The 18113-nt window shown below is 39.3% G+C and overlaps 1 protein-coding gene across 1 annotated transcript in view; it reads right to left on the reverse strand.

Annotated features, from left to right (window-relative positions):
• The window catches only part of LOC122548604 (pecanex-like protein 2), a 284406-nt gene that overhangs the window by 11960 nt on the left and 254333 nt on the right, over positions 1–18113 (reverse strand). Inside the window, exons 20-23 of the mRNA XM_043687440.1 lie at positions 15436–15666; positions 14498–14772; positions 9832–10001; positions 2462–2916 (exon numbers count right to left, since the gene is read on the reverse strand). Of these exons, the coding sequence (XP_043543375.1) occupies positions 2462–2916; positions 9832–10001; positions 14498–14772; positions 15436–15666 (1131 nt within the window). The remainder of the gene's footprint in view (positions 1–2461; positions 2917–9831; positions 10002–14497; positions 14773–15435; positions 15667–18113) is intronic.

Raw genomic sequence — 18113 nt, forward strand, 5'->3', positions numbered from 1 at the left:
TATATTGGGGGGACAGGCCGGCTACTTGCGGAGCGTTTCAGAGGACACCTCTGGGACACCCGGACCAACCAACCCAACCACTCTGTAGCTCAACATTTCAATTCCCCCTCCCACTCCACCAAGGATATGCAGGTCTTTGGATTCCTCCATCGTCAGACCACAGCGAAACGATGGTTGGAGGAAGAACGCCTCATCTTCCAGCTAGGAACTCTCCAACCACAAGGGATGAACTCGGATTTCACCAGTTTCCTCATTTCCCCTCCCCCCCGCCTGTCTCAGTCAAATCCATCAAATTCAGCACCGCCTCCCTAACCTGCAATCTTCTTCCCGACCTCTCCGCCCCCACCCCAATCTGTCCTATCACCCTCACCTTGACCTTTTTCCACCTATCACATTTCCGACGCCCCTCCCCCAAGTCCCTCCTCCCTATCTTTTATCTTAGCCTGCTGGACAAACTTTCCTCATTCCTGAAGAAGGGCTAATGCCCGAAACGTCGATACTCCTGTTCCCTAGATGCTGCCTGACCTGCTGCGCTTCTCCAGCAACACATTTCCATCTCTGATCTCCAGCATCTGCAGACCTCATTTTCTCTTCTAGGTAGTTAATGAGGAGAGTTTGGTAAGTTGATACTGCAAGAAAACTCACCAGTCCTCCTGAAGAAACTCCCTCCAAACATTAACACAATTCAGACCTAGCCAAAAAAAATTCAGCTTCATGTTCCAGAATCCCAGAATACCAGTATCTATCCCTTCACAATTTACTGTCCAGAATCTATTGCCTATAGTCTACCCACAGAATCTACCTTCCCCAAGAATCTAACCCTCAAACTCTAATGCCTCACAATTTGTCTACTCTCCCAGCAATGCACTGGAATGTTAGTCTAGGTTACATGTTACTTCTGAAATGAGCCTTGAATTCACAACTAAGACGTAATAGGGAATTTAGAACTTTCTACCGCAACAAGTAATTGAGACAAAGAGCACAGATGCCTTAAAAGGTATGATAGACAAGCAAATAAGGAAATAGGGAAGTAAAGACATGTTAATGGATTTAGATGGTAGGGTAGGTGGAGGAATACCTGGATCAGGTGGTCTGTTTCTACCTTGTATATTCTTCTAAGTTCTTCCTATCATAATCTTCATATGCATGAAAACCACACTAATAATATCGAGCAGGTGTCTGAATTTACACACAGCAGGTGAGCTATAATGCAATGTAGATTGCCGTTTCTCCACATTACAAACATGACTACATTTCAGAAACGACTTTATTGACTGTAAAATATTCAAATAGGGGAAGCAAAGGGGAGTGTGTTAAGAGCAAAAAGATAACCATAATTCCACCCTGCTTTAATTTGATTCACAGCAATTTGACGTGATTTATGTTTGCTAACAGATCTGTTATTATAGCTCCAGGAATCTGTTGTTATTATTATTGGCACTAAGCTCTATCACAACTTATTTAATTTTGTTGTACTTTTCATTTCTCTCACTTTATTCACCCATCCCCATCCTCCTTTAGCTCAGAGGAGAAAGTTGAGCCACATGGAGGATCTGCCCACCATCCCTGTAAGTACTCAATGTGTCTGCCCAAGCTGTAATGCAGTTGTGAGCTGCAGAACAAATAAAATGATCCCGATCGCAGAAGAGTGACTTGAACTGATGATAAAGCAAGCCACTTGATTGGTACCCCATCTTAAATATGGTGGGAAAGTGGTATTGCCACTGAACTCATACTCCAGAACTCCAGGCTATTCTGGGACATGGTATCTTATCATGGTAGATGGTGAAATCTGAATTCAATAAAACTCTGGAATAAAAAGTTGGTTTAGTGGCAACAATGTAACTACTTTTGGTTGTCTTACAAACCCATTTTGTTTATTAATGCTGTTTAGCAAAGAAAATCTGCCATCCATATCTTATCTGGTATATATGTGACTCCAGACCCACAGTGATTCAGTTGACTCTTAAGTGCCCTCTAGGCAATTAAGGGTGGACAATCAAAATTAGCAACACCAGTGTCACTCACATTCCATGATCAAGTAACCTCAAAGAAAACTCACTCCCTTCTCCACAGCACTGTGGCTGCAAGATTAACAGCAGCAACTCACCAAAGCTTCCTCAACAGTCCTTTCCAAATTCAGCGTGTACCACCTGGAAGGAAAAGGATAGCAGGGACAAGGGAATGCCACAATTTGCGAATTCTGGCACACACTATCTAGTCTTGGAAATATAGACCATTCTTTCATTTGCAGAGTCAAAATCACACAATTCTCTTCCTAACAGCACTCTGGATGTACCAATGCCAATAGATCACCACCACTACTTTTTCCAAAGGGAAATTAGGAATAGGCAGTTGCCCTTACCAAGAACACTCACGTACCAAAGATGAATAAAGGTAACTTCTGGGCATGAACTTTACAACAACCTTTTAGAGCGGAAGAGAAGAATTGTAGTGTTACCCTTGTCATCTGGCTCCCATGGCTGACTGAAGGTCCAATTGCGATGTTGACACTGCTTGTTGACTGGGTGTCAGTTGTATTCCCTCCTTCTGCTGCTGAGAGCCCAGATATCACAAGTCCACTGGATAAACTTCTTTTCCCAAACAAGAGGCTAAGAGTAGAGCTTGTGGAGGAGGTGATGCTGCGCCTGTTCTGTGTGCCCGAATGACCTTGGCTACTGAGCTGACTAGCAGTGGAGAGGTGAGGTACTTGAGATAACATAGAAGCAATTGAATTATTGAATGACAGCTGGCTGTTGGATACTCTTTGAACGAAACCTTGGACAGATGTTGATGCCTGTGAAGTTGGCTGCTCTGTTTCCAGCAATGACCCTGACTGACTCATAGCAGGTGATTGTTGGATCTCTGAATGAGACGAGCAAGCTTGCACTGAACAGCTCCTCCGATCCCTCCGTCCTGCAAAGAAAAAAAAACAATGGATTGAACTGTAAGTCATTCATTGTAACCCCACTTATACAATTAATATGCTTGGACACATGTTTAAACTAAATGTATTGGATCTTTTTGTATTGTTTGCACTGTCTAGATTTAGATGTTGCCTGCTAGATAAGTGCAAATGTGCAATGGTTGACTATCAAATGAAGAAAATTTCACAAATATATCACTTAACTTTTCTCTCAAAACTGTGATTTCCACTAGCTAGAAGACAAGGACAGCAAATGAAAGTCAGACATCATCCTGTCCTGGAAACATACTCACTATTCCTTTATTTTCAGTGAGTCATCATGCTGAAATTCACTGTTCAATAGCACCGTGGGAGCACCTTCACCCCAGTGGTTCAAGAAGGCCCACCATCACCTTCTTGAGGGGTACAAGGGAGGGACAGTAAGTGCCAACTTGCTAGTGACACCTATATCCTGAGAAAGATATATTAACAAAAGATTAATATAGATTTGGGACAGACTGGGAATTAAAGTATATGGGATTAGGGTTGCAAAGTAAAATTGATGCCAGAGTTTAGTGAGGATATTGTTGAATTGTAGAGCAGACTGAAGTGGCTCTCTCTTGTATTCTATTTCCTAATAATTAGACAAGTTTAAAGTAATAGAGGATATATCACGGTCTGGACATGAAGGAACAATGATATTGATGATTGGTAGTGTTTATTATTCCAATACTAGTTATTGATCAGAGAAGACAGTGTCCATTTAATAGATTGTCATAGTTTAAATTTTAATCAATTCATCTTCAGGAAAACAACAACCCCAGTCATTCAGTGTGGCAGGAGATGCTTTCTTGATTATTTCAGTGATGTAAAAGCATTAGCATATCTGTGCAATTAATGTTCTTGCAGATATTTAAAAAATCCAAACAAAGAATGTCTAAAGTGGGTATCACTCTGTAGATTAGAGTCCTGAATCTTCAAAATTATTCTTAGGTAGGTTGGAAATGTGACTTCTAAAATAACTTATAGGACCACCGCCAGTATATCTGAAATGTTTCAAAATTAGGTGAGAAAGGAGATCACATGTTCAGAAATGTAGATTTCTACCCGAGCAAACAAATGTAAAATATTTCCATATTTCGTGTTTTATAGCAGTTGCAATCTTAATGAACAAGAATATTTAATTCCTCTTGCTGAAATTGTTTGCCAGATAAAAGTAAAATATGTTAAAAACTTAAAACTGTCAGCTTTGGCCAAGATAAATTTATATAATTCGGTTGGATTATAAGTGAAAACAATATAATTCATAACAGATACACATAAATAAGGAGTGATGATTGTATTAAGGTCTATTCATGTTTCCAGCCTTTTAGATTATGGGGCAATGTGTTTGAAGTGCTGAAGTTACAGATAGATAGGAGAAAACATTTCCAGTAGATGAGAAACATTGAATGAGTAGCCACATATATTTAAAATACATATTTTGAATTTAGAATGATATTTACAGGTTTAGAATAGAAACCAAATAAACATCTTTACACAGAGTTGTCAGGCTGCAGAATTCACTTTCCAGGTTAGTAGTTGAAGCAGAAATTAGATCCACATTCAAGATTCAATTGAATGGATAGGTGGATATTGGAAATGTGTAGAACAAATATGGGAACAGCATATTTGAATAATATGATTCAGACTGGCTCAGTTGCAATGCCCAGCAATGAAGCCAATATTCCAGACGAAGTGTAACTGTATGGGTTAATCTCCAGGAAGTTCATGTTATGTTTCTATCAATCACTAGCTCATTAAATTAAATGTCTCTGTTGCTTTTTACCCAATTACATACTTGCTAATAGAGCTAGATATTGTACAGGTTTCCAAACACTGATGTCGAACTGTATTAAGTTGATCTATAAAAAAATTAAGTTAGTATTTGTTTGGATTTGGTTTTTTTTCGAAAATTTGATTCAGTTAGGGTTGTTAATGTTGCAGTACTCAGTGTAGAGCACTTGACTGTAGCTACTGTGATCAAGCTCCCACTGTGAAGCTTCCTGTCAATGTTATCATATTTCCTTAAAACATCTCCTGCCACACTGAATGACTGGGGTTGTTGTTTTCCTGAAGATGAATTGATTAAAATTTAAACTATGACAATCTATTAAATGGACACTGTCTTCTCTGATCAATAACTAGTATTGGAATAATAAACACTACCAATCATCAATATCATTGTTCCTTCATGTCCAGACCGTGATATATCCTCTATTACTTTAAACTTGTCTAATTATTAGGAAATAGAATACAAGAGAGAGCCACTTCAGTCTGCTCTACAATTCAACAATATCCTCACTAAACTCTGGTATCAATTTTACTTTGCAACCCTAATCCAATATACTTTAATTCCCAGGCTGTCCCAAATCTATATTCATTACAGTCTTAAATATACTCACAGACTAAAAATCCAAAACCCTCTAAAATCATAAATTCCAAAGATTCATAACTTTCCACAAGAAGAACTTCTTTTTCTTCTCAGTCATAAATGGTTAACATTTTACCCAAAGATTTTCTGGCTACTCAATACTTGCTAAGGTCAAAATGTGCTCATAAAAATAAATGAGGAAGTGTAAATGATCTTATTAGCTCACAGATGGGAACATTGTTTAAACTCAAGAGTAGGTAAAATATCCAAAAGGGACAAGAGTGATTCAAGTCCGGAGTTTGAGCCCATGATCATCTCCACTCATTGAACTTTGGGATTTACTGCCAGATATCATAGGTCATTGAATAAAAATTTATTTTAATATTAAACATTTTAAAAAAAAAAGGCAGATCAGCGAGGACATTCTACTGAAACTAAATGTACACAGGTCTAAATAAACAGTGGAAGAGACTATGGGGCACTTTGTTTTATCACTCAATTCTGTTTTTAAAGCAACTGAGGTGGACACAGAACTGAGTCTGATCTACACTGGGTCCACAATCCACTCCCAAATTAGTCAGAGTCGTTTCCTTAAATGGCTACCTAAAATACATACTTGATGTTGAAAATGAGGCTCTTGTGCTCATTTGCATTTTAAAGATATGTGTAAGCAAAATGGTGCCTTTATTATAATAAATCACTACGTTGCTTCATAGCATCATAAATCAGACATAATTCAATAACGAATCATGCAAGAAGATATTTGTATAGGTGGTAAAAGAGGTTGGTTTTAAGATGCATCTTAAAAGAGGGGAGTTAGAGAGCCATTGATGTTTATAGGGAGGAGGTTCCAGCACATTGGTTGAAAGTGCCTGAAAGCATAGCTACCATGTGGGAGAAGCAGATAATTTCTGGATTCTACTCACACTGGAATTCTTAAAAAGGTAGCTGCTTTTTTTTTTTTGCAGGGATGTTGAATGAGTAGATGGATATGGTCAATTTTGTATGGCACCTGCACTGTTAGATATCATGCAAGAGTCCATGACTCAATTTGCTTCGGCAATGTTTGTTGTTCTTATAAGTCACAGAATAAACAAGTAAATTGCACACGGTGCAGTGCTGAGCCTGATTCTCTTTTTGCTGTAAAACTAACGTTCCCATTAAAAGTATTTTGCATACTGGGTTATATATTGGGCAAAGATTGAGAATTGTTTGACAGATAGGAATGGAGAGCAGGAATAAATGGGTCTCTTCCCAAGTGCAGCTACAGCAAGGATAAGTGCTTGGGCCCCAACTATTCACAATATATATAAATGACATGGATGAGAGAAACGAATGGAACACTTTCAAATTTGCTTATGCCACAAAATTGGCTGGGGTTGTGAGGAGGATGCAAGAAGCCTTCAGGCTGATTTGGACAAGTTGAGTGAGTTGGCAAACACATGGGAGATACAGTACAATATGGCTAAATGTTAAATTATACAATCTGGTAAGAAAAACAGAAAGGAACAATATTATTGAAAATGGTGATATGGTAGAAAGTGTGGATGTACAAAGGAATTTGGGAATTATTCTACACAATCAATGAAATTAGACAGAGAGGTACAGCCATCAGTTAGGGAAGCAAATGTGTATTGGCCTTCATTGCAAGAGGATTTGAGTTCAGAAGTAAGGATGTCTTAACTCATTATACAGTACCTTGATGAAACTACATTTGAAGTTTAATGTGCAGTTTTGATCTCCCTACCTAAGTAAAGATCTACCTGCCATTGAAGGAGTGCAGTGCAGCTTCACTAGGCTGATACTGGGGATGGCAGGACTGTCCCATGAAGGAAGATTGGTTTGCCTTGCCCTGTATTCACTAGAATTTCAAAGGATGACAGAGAATATGATTGAAACATATAGACCTCTAACAAGGCTGGACAGTCTAGATGCAGGAAGGATGTTTTCCCTGATTGGGGAATCTAAAACCAGCAGACAGTTTCAGGGTATGGAGTAGACCCATTTAAGACTGAGATAAGGATAGTGAACCTATGGAATCCTCTACCATAGAAGGCTGAGGTGTTGATGTCACTGAATGTATTCAGGAAAAGAAATAGATAAACTTACAAATTTTAAAGGCATCAAGGGGTGTGGGGAGAAAGCAGGAATATTGCATTAAGATACAGAATCAGTCAAGATCATAATGATTGGTCAGGAGGCTCAAAAGGGCTGAATGGCTTGTTCCTGCTCCTAGTTTCTACGTTTATATGTTTCTATGTAAACAATTGGGTATGGGCAGTTTAGCATTTCACATAATGAAGCGTAGCTGCTCTATCTGTCTAATTCTATCATCTGCCCAGTCATGGAGAGCATTCAATAACCTTACAACATATGCAGTACTTTACCCTCCTGCAACAAATTCCGTCACATGCTGAGAGATTAATGTACACAGGCAGCAGCTCCCAAAAGACTGACAAGCTTTAAAACAACTTCTCCAGAAATACTCTGGTTCAAAAAATTCTGAGGAATTGTTTTTAAAATATTAATTGCCAGTTTGCTGCATGTTCTCCTTTAGAATTTTTTTCAATGATATTTTCTTTCAGACTTCACAATTCCCACTTACACCTCCCTCCTCTTAACCCGTCTCCCCAGAATATCATCCCTCAAACCCCTCTCCCCAGCATTCCTCCCCTTTCTATCTCTTTCCAGAATCCCCCTAATCTCCCAAGCTTTCAAACAGTCCAGTTGTTTAAAATTTTGCTAATTTTCTCCCATTCGTTTGCCTCCCCTGGGTGCTCATTTCACTTTTCTGAACAACTAGCATTGTGGTTTACCTTTGCAATCTGATAGGCACAGAATCACTACAACAAAGAAGGAAGCTATTTCACTAAGTGATTCCATATCAGCTCTCTGTATAGAGAATCCAGACTATTCCATTCCTTTTCTTTGCCTCACAGTCCTGCAAGTTTATTTCCCTCAAGTGCTCAATCAATTAACCAATTAATCTCCTTTCCAATTTCTAGCAACAGATTCCACTTCCAACCAGAGGCAGGGATAGAAATCACAGGACCAAGTGCTGCTTCCAAGCAGTCTTCCCAACCCAATCTCCAAATGATGCCTCCAACCTGAGAACAATGGGCCTAGAGTTCCAGGTTCGAGTTAATGGGCCCTGCATCTACCCAGTTTGTGGGCAGGGAGTTCTGGCTCATTACCATCTGTGTGAAAATGTTTTCTCTCTCAGCTCCCTTGTACTTTTGCCTGGAATCATAAATCAGTGTCCTCCAGTCCTTGTCACATCAGCTAATGGGAAGAGCTTTTCTTATCGAAGTCTGTCATGATCTTGTACATTAAATCTCCTTTTAAGCCTCCTTTACTCCAAAGTAAACAACCCAAGCTTTTCTAATTTAACCTTGCAGTTGAAATCTCTTATGCATGGAAACATTCTGATAAATCTCCTTTGCACAATCTCAAGGAGCCTCACATTCTTCCTAAAGCACGATGACCAACACTGTTTCATTGAAAACTAATAAGTGACAAAACTCGAACCGAGATCTAACATGTTGGCTAACAGCAACGGCTTGCACAAACACAAACAAAAGAATTTCTCCTGCCTTTCATCAGGAAGCTTAACTCAACTTTTTTTTTGGAAACATATTTATTAACAATTTTGTTTTAACTTTACAAACATATAAAATTATTGAAAACACAATCAATAACAAATATCAGTATAATAAAAAGAAAACAAAACACAGATTACAATACAACTACTATCTACTAACCTAGCTGAAAATGTTTTGCTGGAAAAGCGCAGCAGGTCAGGCAGCATCCAAGGAGCAGGAGAATCGACGTGCTGCGCTTTTCCAGCAACACATTTTCAGCTCTGATCTCCAGCATCTGCAGTCCTCACTTTCTCCTATCTATTAACCTACCCTATAATACAAAACAAACCCTAACACTGTGCAAGGCAACACCAATAAATAAGTAAATAACAAATAGATCAAAAAAAAAGAAAGAAAAGCAAATTAAAAACACAAAATACAGAACAGCTATGCTTGGCGCAAAGCTCCCAAACAAAGGAACAGGAGCATTGTATATATACCCGTATTAACTCAGGAGACCCACTCCAGGGCCCAGGGCTTGACAAACCTAACCATCCTGATTAAACAAATGCCCTAGTTAAGATAGGTATCCAAATAACTCAAGTAGGGCTGCCATGTCATATAAAAATGTTCTGTTGTGTGGTGCACCATGTTTGTAAAAAAGGTCCAAGGGAATGTGCTCCATAATTAATTTCTGCCATCCCAGCAAGCCCGGCGGGTTTTCAGACATTAACCCACCTTTTAAAAATTCTGAGAACTTTAATTGCACTGTTCAGAATTTGATTTTTGGCTTCTAGTTCAATTATTTTTTTTTTGCCTCCATTGCTTCCTTCTCCCAAGAGCAGCACAAGATTCCATACTTAGGGAGGGAGAATTAATATAACAGTAATTATAACATAGCAACATCCTGGTGTTACCACCGACTGATATACCCCTGGCCTGGCGAGCAGTCAACGAAGCTACTGCGTGTGGCCTCCAGGCCCTTGTTTGCTTGGAGCTGATGCTTTGAGTTGTGTTCCCAGTGTAGTTGTTGCTGCTGACTGAGGAAGCTCCTCCACAATCTGAATCATCAATGTTACCTCCAGTGCAGCCTTTGCGCAATCTGGAGGTGTGAAGACACGAATATCAGATGTCAAACCTGGACATTTAGTTACATTTAGGCAACTGCAGCCACTCCAGAATGATTATCGCAATTCATAAACTGATAGGCTTAGTTTTAAATACACTGCTGATCACAAATGTTGGAGTTCATACTCAACAGAAGTATAATATGCAAGAAACAGATGCAAGTATAGATAGAAATAAAATAAATGACAATAAGCTAAATATTAGCATGAGTAAAGTCAGAGATGAAGTTATTTTAATGGTCAACAAAAGGTACTATCTAATGCAGCAACAAGTAAAACATTCAACACTTTCAGCTTCTATTATGAACTCAGGAGATTAAAGGACATTAGGTTAAGATAAACACTCAGATGAAATGTTTTCTTTTATGTAGCTCATGAAGTTTAAAAGTCTGACAGAATAACAATTATAGAATCACATAGCCCAGAAGGAGGTTTTATGACTCATTGTGCTTATGTCAGGTCTTTGAAAGAGCTATCCAATTAGTCTTGCTGCCCAGCTCTTACCAGCCCTGTGAATTCTTCCCTTAAAGTATTTGTCCAATTCTCTTTTAAACAATTCTCCTGAATCTGCTTCCACCCCTCGTTAAGACAGTATCTTCCAGATTGCATCATTCACAGTATAAAAATTGTATCACAATATCACCTCTAGATTTATTGCCAGTCATTTTAAATGTGTCTTCTGATTACTGACTCTTCTGGTACTTGAAATTGTTTCTCTTTATTTACTTTATTAAAGCTATTCAAGATTTTGGAGACTGCTATTTAATCTCCTCTTAACCTTCTTTGCTTCAAGGAGAATAATCTCAACTTTCACACCCTTTTCACATAACTGAAGTCTGTCATCCCTGGTACTATTTTAGCAAGTCTCTCTATGTACCCTTTCTAAATCCTTGTTATCCTTCCTGAAGTGTAGCGGCAGATGTGCCCACAATACCTCAGCGGATGTCTAACCAGTATTATTTTAAAGCTTAAAGCATAACTTTATCACTTCTGTATTCTATTCCTCTTTTAATCAAGTCACGGAATTAGTAATGCTTTTTTGGACAGCCATGTCAACTGCCACCTCAAAGTTGTGTGCTTACACCTTCACATGTCCTGCACCTCCTTTAAGTGTTCCATTTAGTTCGTATTGCCTCTCTCACATTTTGGAAGAAAGAGTATCACTTCACAATTCTTACTTTAAATTTCATCCAGCATGTGTCGGCTCATTTTACCAGACTATGTCACAAAGTCTGGTCTGTTTTCACTCTATACAACGTATCTGAGTTTTATATCGTCTGAAAACTTTGACATTATGTACCATACCTGTCCAGGTCATTTACATATACCAAAAGAAACAGGATGCAATTTGTGACTGATGGGAGAGGCCTAAATATATATCAACCACAAAAGCCTTTACCATTCTTTCGATTACTTTATCAAAGAATTCGATCAAATTAGTTGAAAATCATATTCCTTTAACAAATTCAAACTAACTTTCACACACGTACTTCTCCAAATGCCAGTTAACTTTGCGTGCAAGATTTCATCTCATAAAAAAAATCTCTTCATCGATATTAAAATGTGTGGCCCATAATTCATCTAGCCTACTTTCCTATAATTTGGCTGTGCTTAGTAAACACCACCCCCCCCCCTCCCCCCCCTCCCCCCCCCCCTCTTCAAATCTACTAGAGGATTGGAAACTTTTCCCATAGCATCCACAATTTCCACTTTACTATCTGGGTTACTAAAATCCAGACTTGTTACCCACTGAGGATTTTGAGCATTTTGAACCTCCTCTTCATCTATTTGTATCTGAGCCAATATCACAATTACCTCCTGTTTGTAGCTACATTTAGTTGCAACATTCTCCTCTCTACTGAAGATAGCTACAAAGTTCCTATTTTGTACATAAACATTTTATTAAAAAGCTAATGTATGCACATACTTCCTGATCCCAAATATACAACATCCTGTTGTGACAAATTCAGAGTAATGTCCTCCCAGTACCATCTCTGTTCCCCATTGCTGTTCATAGACTTTCTTGACCTCTATACAATAGGTGGCAGTATGGTGACTCTTCTAAGCAATTTGGTACTGGCATCGTTCTTGTCACAGCCCCTGCATCTCTACTTACAAACTCTCTGCACGTTCTAAACTTACGCGATTGTAAATCCTTAAGACTGTAGACATTTATTGAACCCAGTAGGTTGTGTTGTAAAAATAATCCACAAAATTTAGAGCCATAGAGATGTACAGCACAGAAACAGACCCTTTAGTCCAACTCGTCCTTGCTGACTAGATATCCTAAATTAATCTTGTCCCATTTGCCAGCATTTGGCCCATATCTCTCTCAACCCTTCCTATTCACATACCACCCAAATGCCTTTTAAATGGTGTAATTGTATCAGCATCCACTATTTCCTCTGGCAGTTCACTCCATACACTCACCACTCTGTGTGAAAATGTTGCCCCTCAGGTCCTTCTTAAATATTTCCTCTCTCACCTTACACTTACACCCTCTAGCTTTGGACTCCCCTCCCCTGGCAGAAAGACCTTGACTATTCACCATATCCATGTCCCTCATGATTTTATAAACTTCTATAAGGTCACCCTTCAGCCTTCAACTCTTCAGAGAATATAGCCCAGCCTATTCAGTCTCTCCCTGCAGTTCAAATCCTCCAACCCTGGTAACATTCTTGCAAATCTTTTCTGAACCCTTTCAAGTTTCATCACATCCTTCCCATAGCAGGGAGACTAGAATTGAACACAACATTCCAAAAGTGGCCTAACCAATGTCTAGTACAGCGGCAACAGTTCCTCCCGAATCCTATACTTAGTGCATTGACCAATAAAAGTATACTATTTGCTGCCTTTACTACCCTGTTGACCTAAGACTTTCAAGGAACTATGAACCTGCACACCAAGTCTCTTTGTTCAGCAACAATCCCCAGGACTTTACCATTAAGTGTATAAGTCCTGCCCTGCCAAAGTGTAACACCTCACATTTATCTAGATTAAACTCTATCTGCCACTGCTTAGCCTCTTGGCCCATCTGATCAAGGTCCTGTTGCCTCTGAGGTAACCACCTTCGTTATCCACTACACCTCCAATTTTGGTGTCATCTTCAAGCTTACTAACCATAACCTCTTATATTCACATTTAATGTAAAGTTCAAAAACTTTCCAGCAACCTTTTAATTTCAAACCACCTCTAACTTCTATCCTTTAATGTTTTATGGTTAACTTTTCACTTTCACAGTATGTCTCCGAATACTGAAGATAAAGCATGGTATGTTGATTTTGGTTTTGAGATCGATATGTAGAACATACATGCCATTCAAAAATCTGATGAGATTGTCTTAGGACTATTTTCCTTGGAGAGGGGGTTGGATAATGATATTCAAAATCATGAAGATCCCGGACAGAAGAGATTGGGAGAAACAGTTCTCATTTGTGAAAGGATCGAGAACAGCAGGATACACATTTAAAGTAATTAGTTAAAGAAGCAAAGGCAATATGAGGAACTTTTTTTTTCAGTGTATTGGCTAAGGTCTGGAATGCACTGTCTGAGAGCATAATGGAAGTAGGTTCAATCAAAATGGAATTGTTGTCTATAAAGAAAGAAAGTACAGGATTATGGAGAAGGGAGGAAAATGACATAGGTTGTGTTACTTATTCAGAGAGCAGGTAGAGGAACAATGGGCCAAATGGGCTTTTTTTTTGCATTGTAACCACATTGCAATACTGAGGTTAACATGTTGATGGACAGGAGTTTTGCTTTGGCAGTTAAGATTCCTGAAGGAAGGCTTATGCCTGAAACGTCGATTCTCCTGTTACTTTGATGCTGCCTGACCTGCTGCGCTTTTCCAGCAACACATTTTTAAGCTCTGATCTCCAGCATCTGCAGACCTCACTTTCTCCAAGTTTCCCTGTAATACCAGTAAACAATGCTCTAATGGGATTCCAAAAACTACTTTGATTACTGATCTTTTAATGTTCTCAGTAACTCCACAAAGAACTGGAAACACTTGTGAAGTGTTCCACAAAGATAGGAAGGTGGAGAAATAACAGACCTACAATGCCAGTGAAATAGTGAAGAAAATTGATATCAGCCCACACATTAATACACCTTCTCCTTTTACACCAATTGCTATCTGCCATTGGGAACTCACTGGAAAATGGTGACTGGAGGGGTCTTGGGCCTACAAAACACCACCTCAGCTGTAACTCCACAGGCTGCAATGTTTCCTGTGAGACCTAAGAACCAATTAGCATTTGCAGAGAAATCGGATTCCCACTATATGTCAAGAAATATGCGAATAAATGGTTAAATGAAAAAACACAAAAAAATTGTTTCAAGTCTGTAGCATGGATTCGCAGAAGATTACAGAGATAGGGAGGGGCAAGACAAAGAGGAAACTGAACTTATAGATGAGAATCTTAAATTACTGGAGTCGAGAGACTGGGAAACAAGATAGACTAATAATTACTTCTGCCACCTAGAAGTGAACCACATGTTGAGATTCTCCAAACTTATTGGACCTCCCCAGATATTCTTGAGCTGCTTGTGTGATCCAGCGTAGGATGTTGTGAGAGGTGAGACATAAATCGGATAGCCAATTGGCTGATCACATGAGGAATTGATCATGTTTCTCAAGGCCTGCTTAGCATTTTGAATACTGCCTCGCTCCGGGTTGCGATTCTGGAGGAACACCAGCTCGTGTTGCTGTCCTGCCCACAGTCCTTTCACACATTCTTTATTTACCTATTGCCAGAGAAATGGAAAAATCTTCAATGTAAAATATTAGTATTGCTCTATGAATATTACAAATGCTTCAAGAGGAGTCCTCTCAACTTGGAAGCAAAATGACCCATAACTATAAAATAAAACAAGTAATAAATCCATTAGCAAGTTCAGAAGAAACTTCCTTACTGAAAGAATGTGGAACTCTCACACAGACTAGTTAAGGCAAACACAGCAGATTCATTTCAGTAGAAATTAGATAATCACACGGGAGAGAAAGAAATAGGAGTTCATCTTGAGAGGGTTAGATGAAGAAGGATGTTTCTCAACTCATGAGAGGAAAAAAACATTGTAAACTAGTTGGACCTTATTTATCACCCCTAGTTTTGTTTCCGCTTGTGGTGAAGACGATATTCTCTACATCTGTCCTTCTTAATTTTAAAGATCTCTGAAAAAGATGCATTTTAAGAAGACAGCTCACCACTACCTTCTCATGGGTAACTAGGGATAGGCAATAAATGTTAGCAAGCCAGCAACGCCCACATGTCACAAATAAGTAAACAAAAAAAATGCCCTCTTATCCAGATATCAATTAGTTCACTATCATTCTCCCTCTTTTCTTTAGAAATGAATCCTAGTCTTTATGGTATATTTGAATGAAAAGTATATGATAACAGTGACTACCTTCACCACTTTAAAGCTGATAAAACGTCGATGGAGCATAATTATCTTGTATTCATCAACTCCATCATCAACCACATGCCGCAGTGCAAGTAAAGCCTCTGCATTTGACAGGATGGATTGGCGCCATAGTGGGTCTCCTTCATGACAGATGACCATTGTCTGCTCATGGCTGCTGATGGCATTGTACAGAATCTCAGGATCCTCATACTCATCGGATGAAGTGAAGTGATCCTGGACACAAAAAAAATCAAGGTTCCTCGGGTCAAGAGATTAAGAGTGGAACTAGCACCTACTCCTCTCAAGCAGCTGTTACACTCATTGGGTTTATTGCACTATATTTGATTCCCATCAGAAAAGACAGAGTGCATTTGCTTAATCTCAAGGCCTTCTCCCTTCATCAGCTCAATGTTTCCCTTCTGGGTCATCCCAGTATTTCTGATCTGTGACCTGAGGCTCTCTCAGTTTACGTGACTCCAGTTTCCTCTAAAAACCATAGTTTCTCTACTCACGAGTCTGAAGTGTATTAGCCCTGCAAAGTGTGTAGTGAGTTGGGCAAGGAATCTACCAGAACTAGCAACCGTATCCAGGTGACAATTGAAAGAATCCACAGAATCTTCATAGGACTTGCAAAATGTTATTCAATATAGAGTAAATCAGGGTGGATGGGTCTGGCAGCTGGTCACAATTTTAGTCTGAAGGGAGGATTGGAGGGTGGGAGGGATTGCAGCTGATGATGGCCAGATAATTGCACAGCATTAATTCCATTTCTGACAACTGCCAGAATTGGGTTGAGGCTGCTCTCTGTTGAGCCTAAGAATTGTTTGGGACTTCATCACCGGCTGCAGTGCTTCTGAGATGGAGGAAGTGTAGATGAGGAGAGTCATACCCAAGGATTAGTTCTCGCCAAAAGGTCATCCATTCCCAGACAAGGCACAAGCAGGAGTCAGTAGTTGACGCTTGGGCCTGGTGCAGTTGGGATAGTGTCAGGCTCTGCCACTTTCAACCTGGCTCAGACACCAATGGCAGCATCTAGGGGAGGAATAGTACAAGTAGGAGGTCATGTGATATTTCCCAGTGTATGTCTAGCCACAATTGGCAAGACTGTGTCAATTTTTTAAAAAAATTCACTGTTTTTAGATTTTTTTAAAAAAGGCATAAGGTGGTCAAGAGCAATACAGTCTCCTTGAAATTGATGATGACTACATTGTCAATGAAAATAAGTAAATGGTGGACATGCTGAAAATTAATTTGTTTTAGTTGTGACATTAGAGGATGGGGTCAGCATGCTGAAAATCACAAGAAAACTCAAATTATAGACAGGGTCTCATGAAAACAATATTTTCTTCATTATGTTGTTTTGCTTATTAATGTCACTAAAGAGTAACAATTTTTCAGGGTCAGATGCAAATTATCCCAGAGGTTATACAATATAATGTTTTATTCCTTGAAATTTAGAAGAATTGATTTAATTTTCAAGATATTATGGGGAATAGATAGGTAGATAAAGATAAACTATTTATGCTGGTTGGGGAATCCAAAACTGAGACACATAGACCTGAACCTTCCAAAAGTAGCAATCACTATTGGATTGCTGTCCTCACACCTATGCTCCTATCCTTTAACCATGTTCCAGGTTTCTAAGTCTAAAATCCGACGCTGGTGGTTTCAGGTATGTGTGGTGTGGCTTCATTCATAGATGAATCCTTGCAGTGTCGGATCATTGGGGGAACCATGCTGCGCCCACTTTTTTTTCACAGCAGTAACTGTCATAACTGAAGAGTTTAGATGTTCCAAACCTCACTGAAATGCTACAAAAAGAAGGTTAATGTATAGAATAACAAAAGATGTTCTGAAGAAGGGCCATTGGACCTAAACTGTTGACTATGCTTTCTCTCCACAGATGCTGCCATACCTGATGAGGTTCTCCACCACTTTTTTTGTTAATGAGTAGGTTTTTTTGTTGAAGGGCTAGGGTGTAAGGAATTGGGTAAAGGGGTAAGTATCCAGGGATGAAAGGTCAGGGTGGCAGGTGGGTGGGTAAGAAGTAGGTTTCTGGTGGGCAAGGAGTTATGGAGTGGCAGGTGGATGAGGGGATTAAGACAGAAGATCATTGGGTAAGGGGCTGAATGAGTAGGGTGCCAGGTAGTGGATGGGGGATAGGTGGCATGTAAGTGATTGAAGAGGTAGGTGACAGGTAAATGGATGAGGGGTAAAGTAAGTCAGTGGTAAGTTGAATGTTGAGGATGAGGTGTTGGGATGGATTGGATCAGGTCAGGTTAGGAGATGTTTTGGGGCTGTTAGAGGGGAGATTCCGAGGGGGTCAGTTTTATTGTTACCTTTGAGCAGGTTTTAATCCCCTGATTTTTCCTGGATAAGTATCTAGGTAATTGATTTGGGAACCTCAGAGTTGTTGATCTTCAGAAGATTCTAGATAATGGGTTAGTTGAAACCTCCCAGGCTATTCAAGGGTATTTGGTGCATCAGGACTTTTGAAATGTCTGGTAGCGAATCTTTCAGGATACATTTTTGCAATGACTATCTTCCAATTCAAAGATCTAGGCCATAGCCTAAAAATTAAAAGCAGACCCATCAGGAGTGCAATTGGCAAACACATGAAAATGAAAAAGTGTGTCAAAGCTCCAAACTTTGCACCACTAAGGACAATTAATGCTTGATCA

This window comes from Chiloscyllium plagiosum, chromosome 3, assembly GCF_004010195.1.
Source record: "Chiloscyllium plagiosum isolate BGI_BamShark_2017 chromosome 3, ASM401019v2, whole genome shotgun sequence".
Lineage (NCBI taxonomy): Eukaryota > Metazoa > Chordata > Chondrichthyes > Orectolobiformes > Hemiscylliidae > Chiloscyllium > Chiloscyllium plagiosum.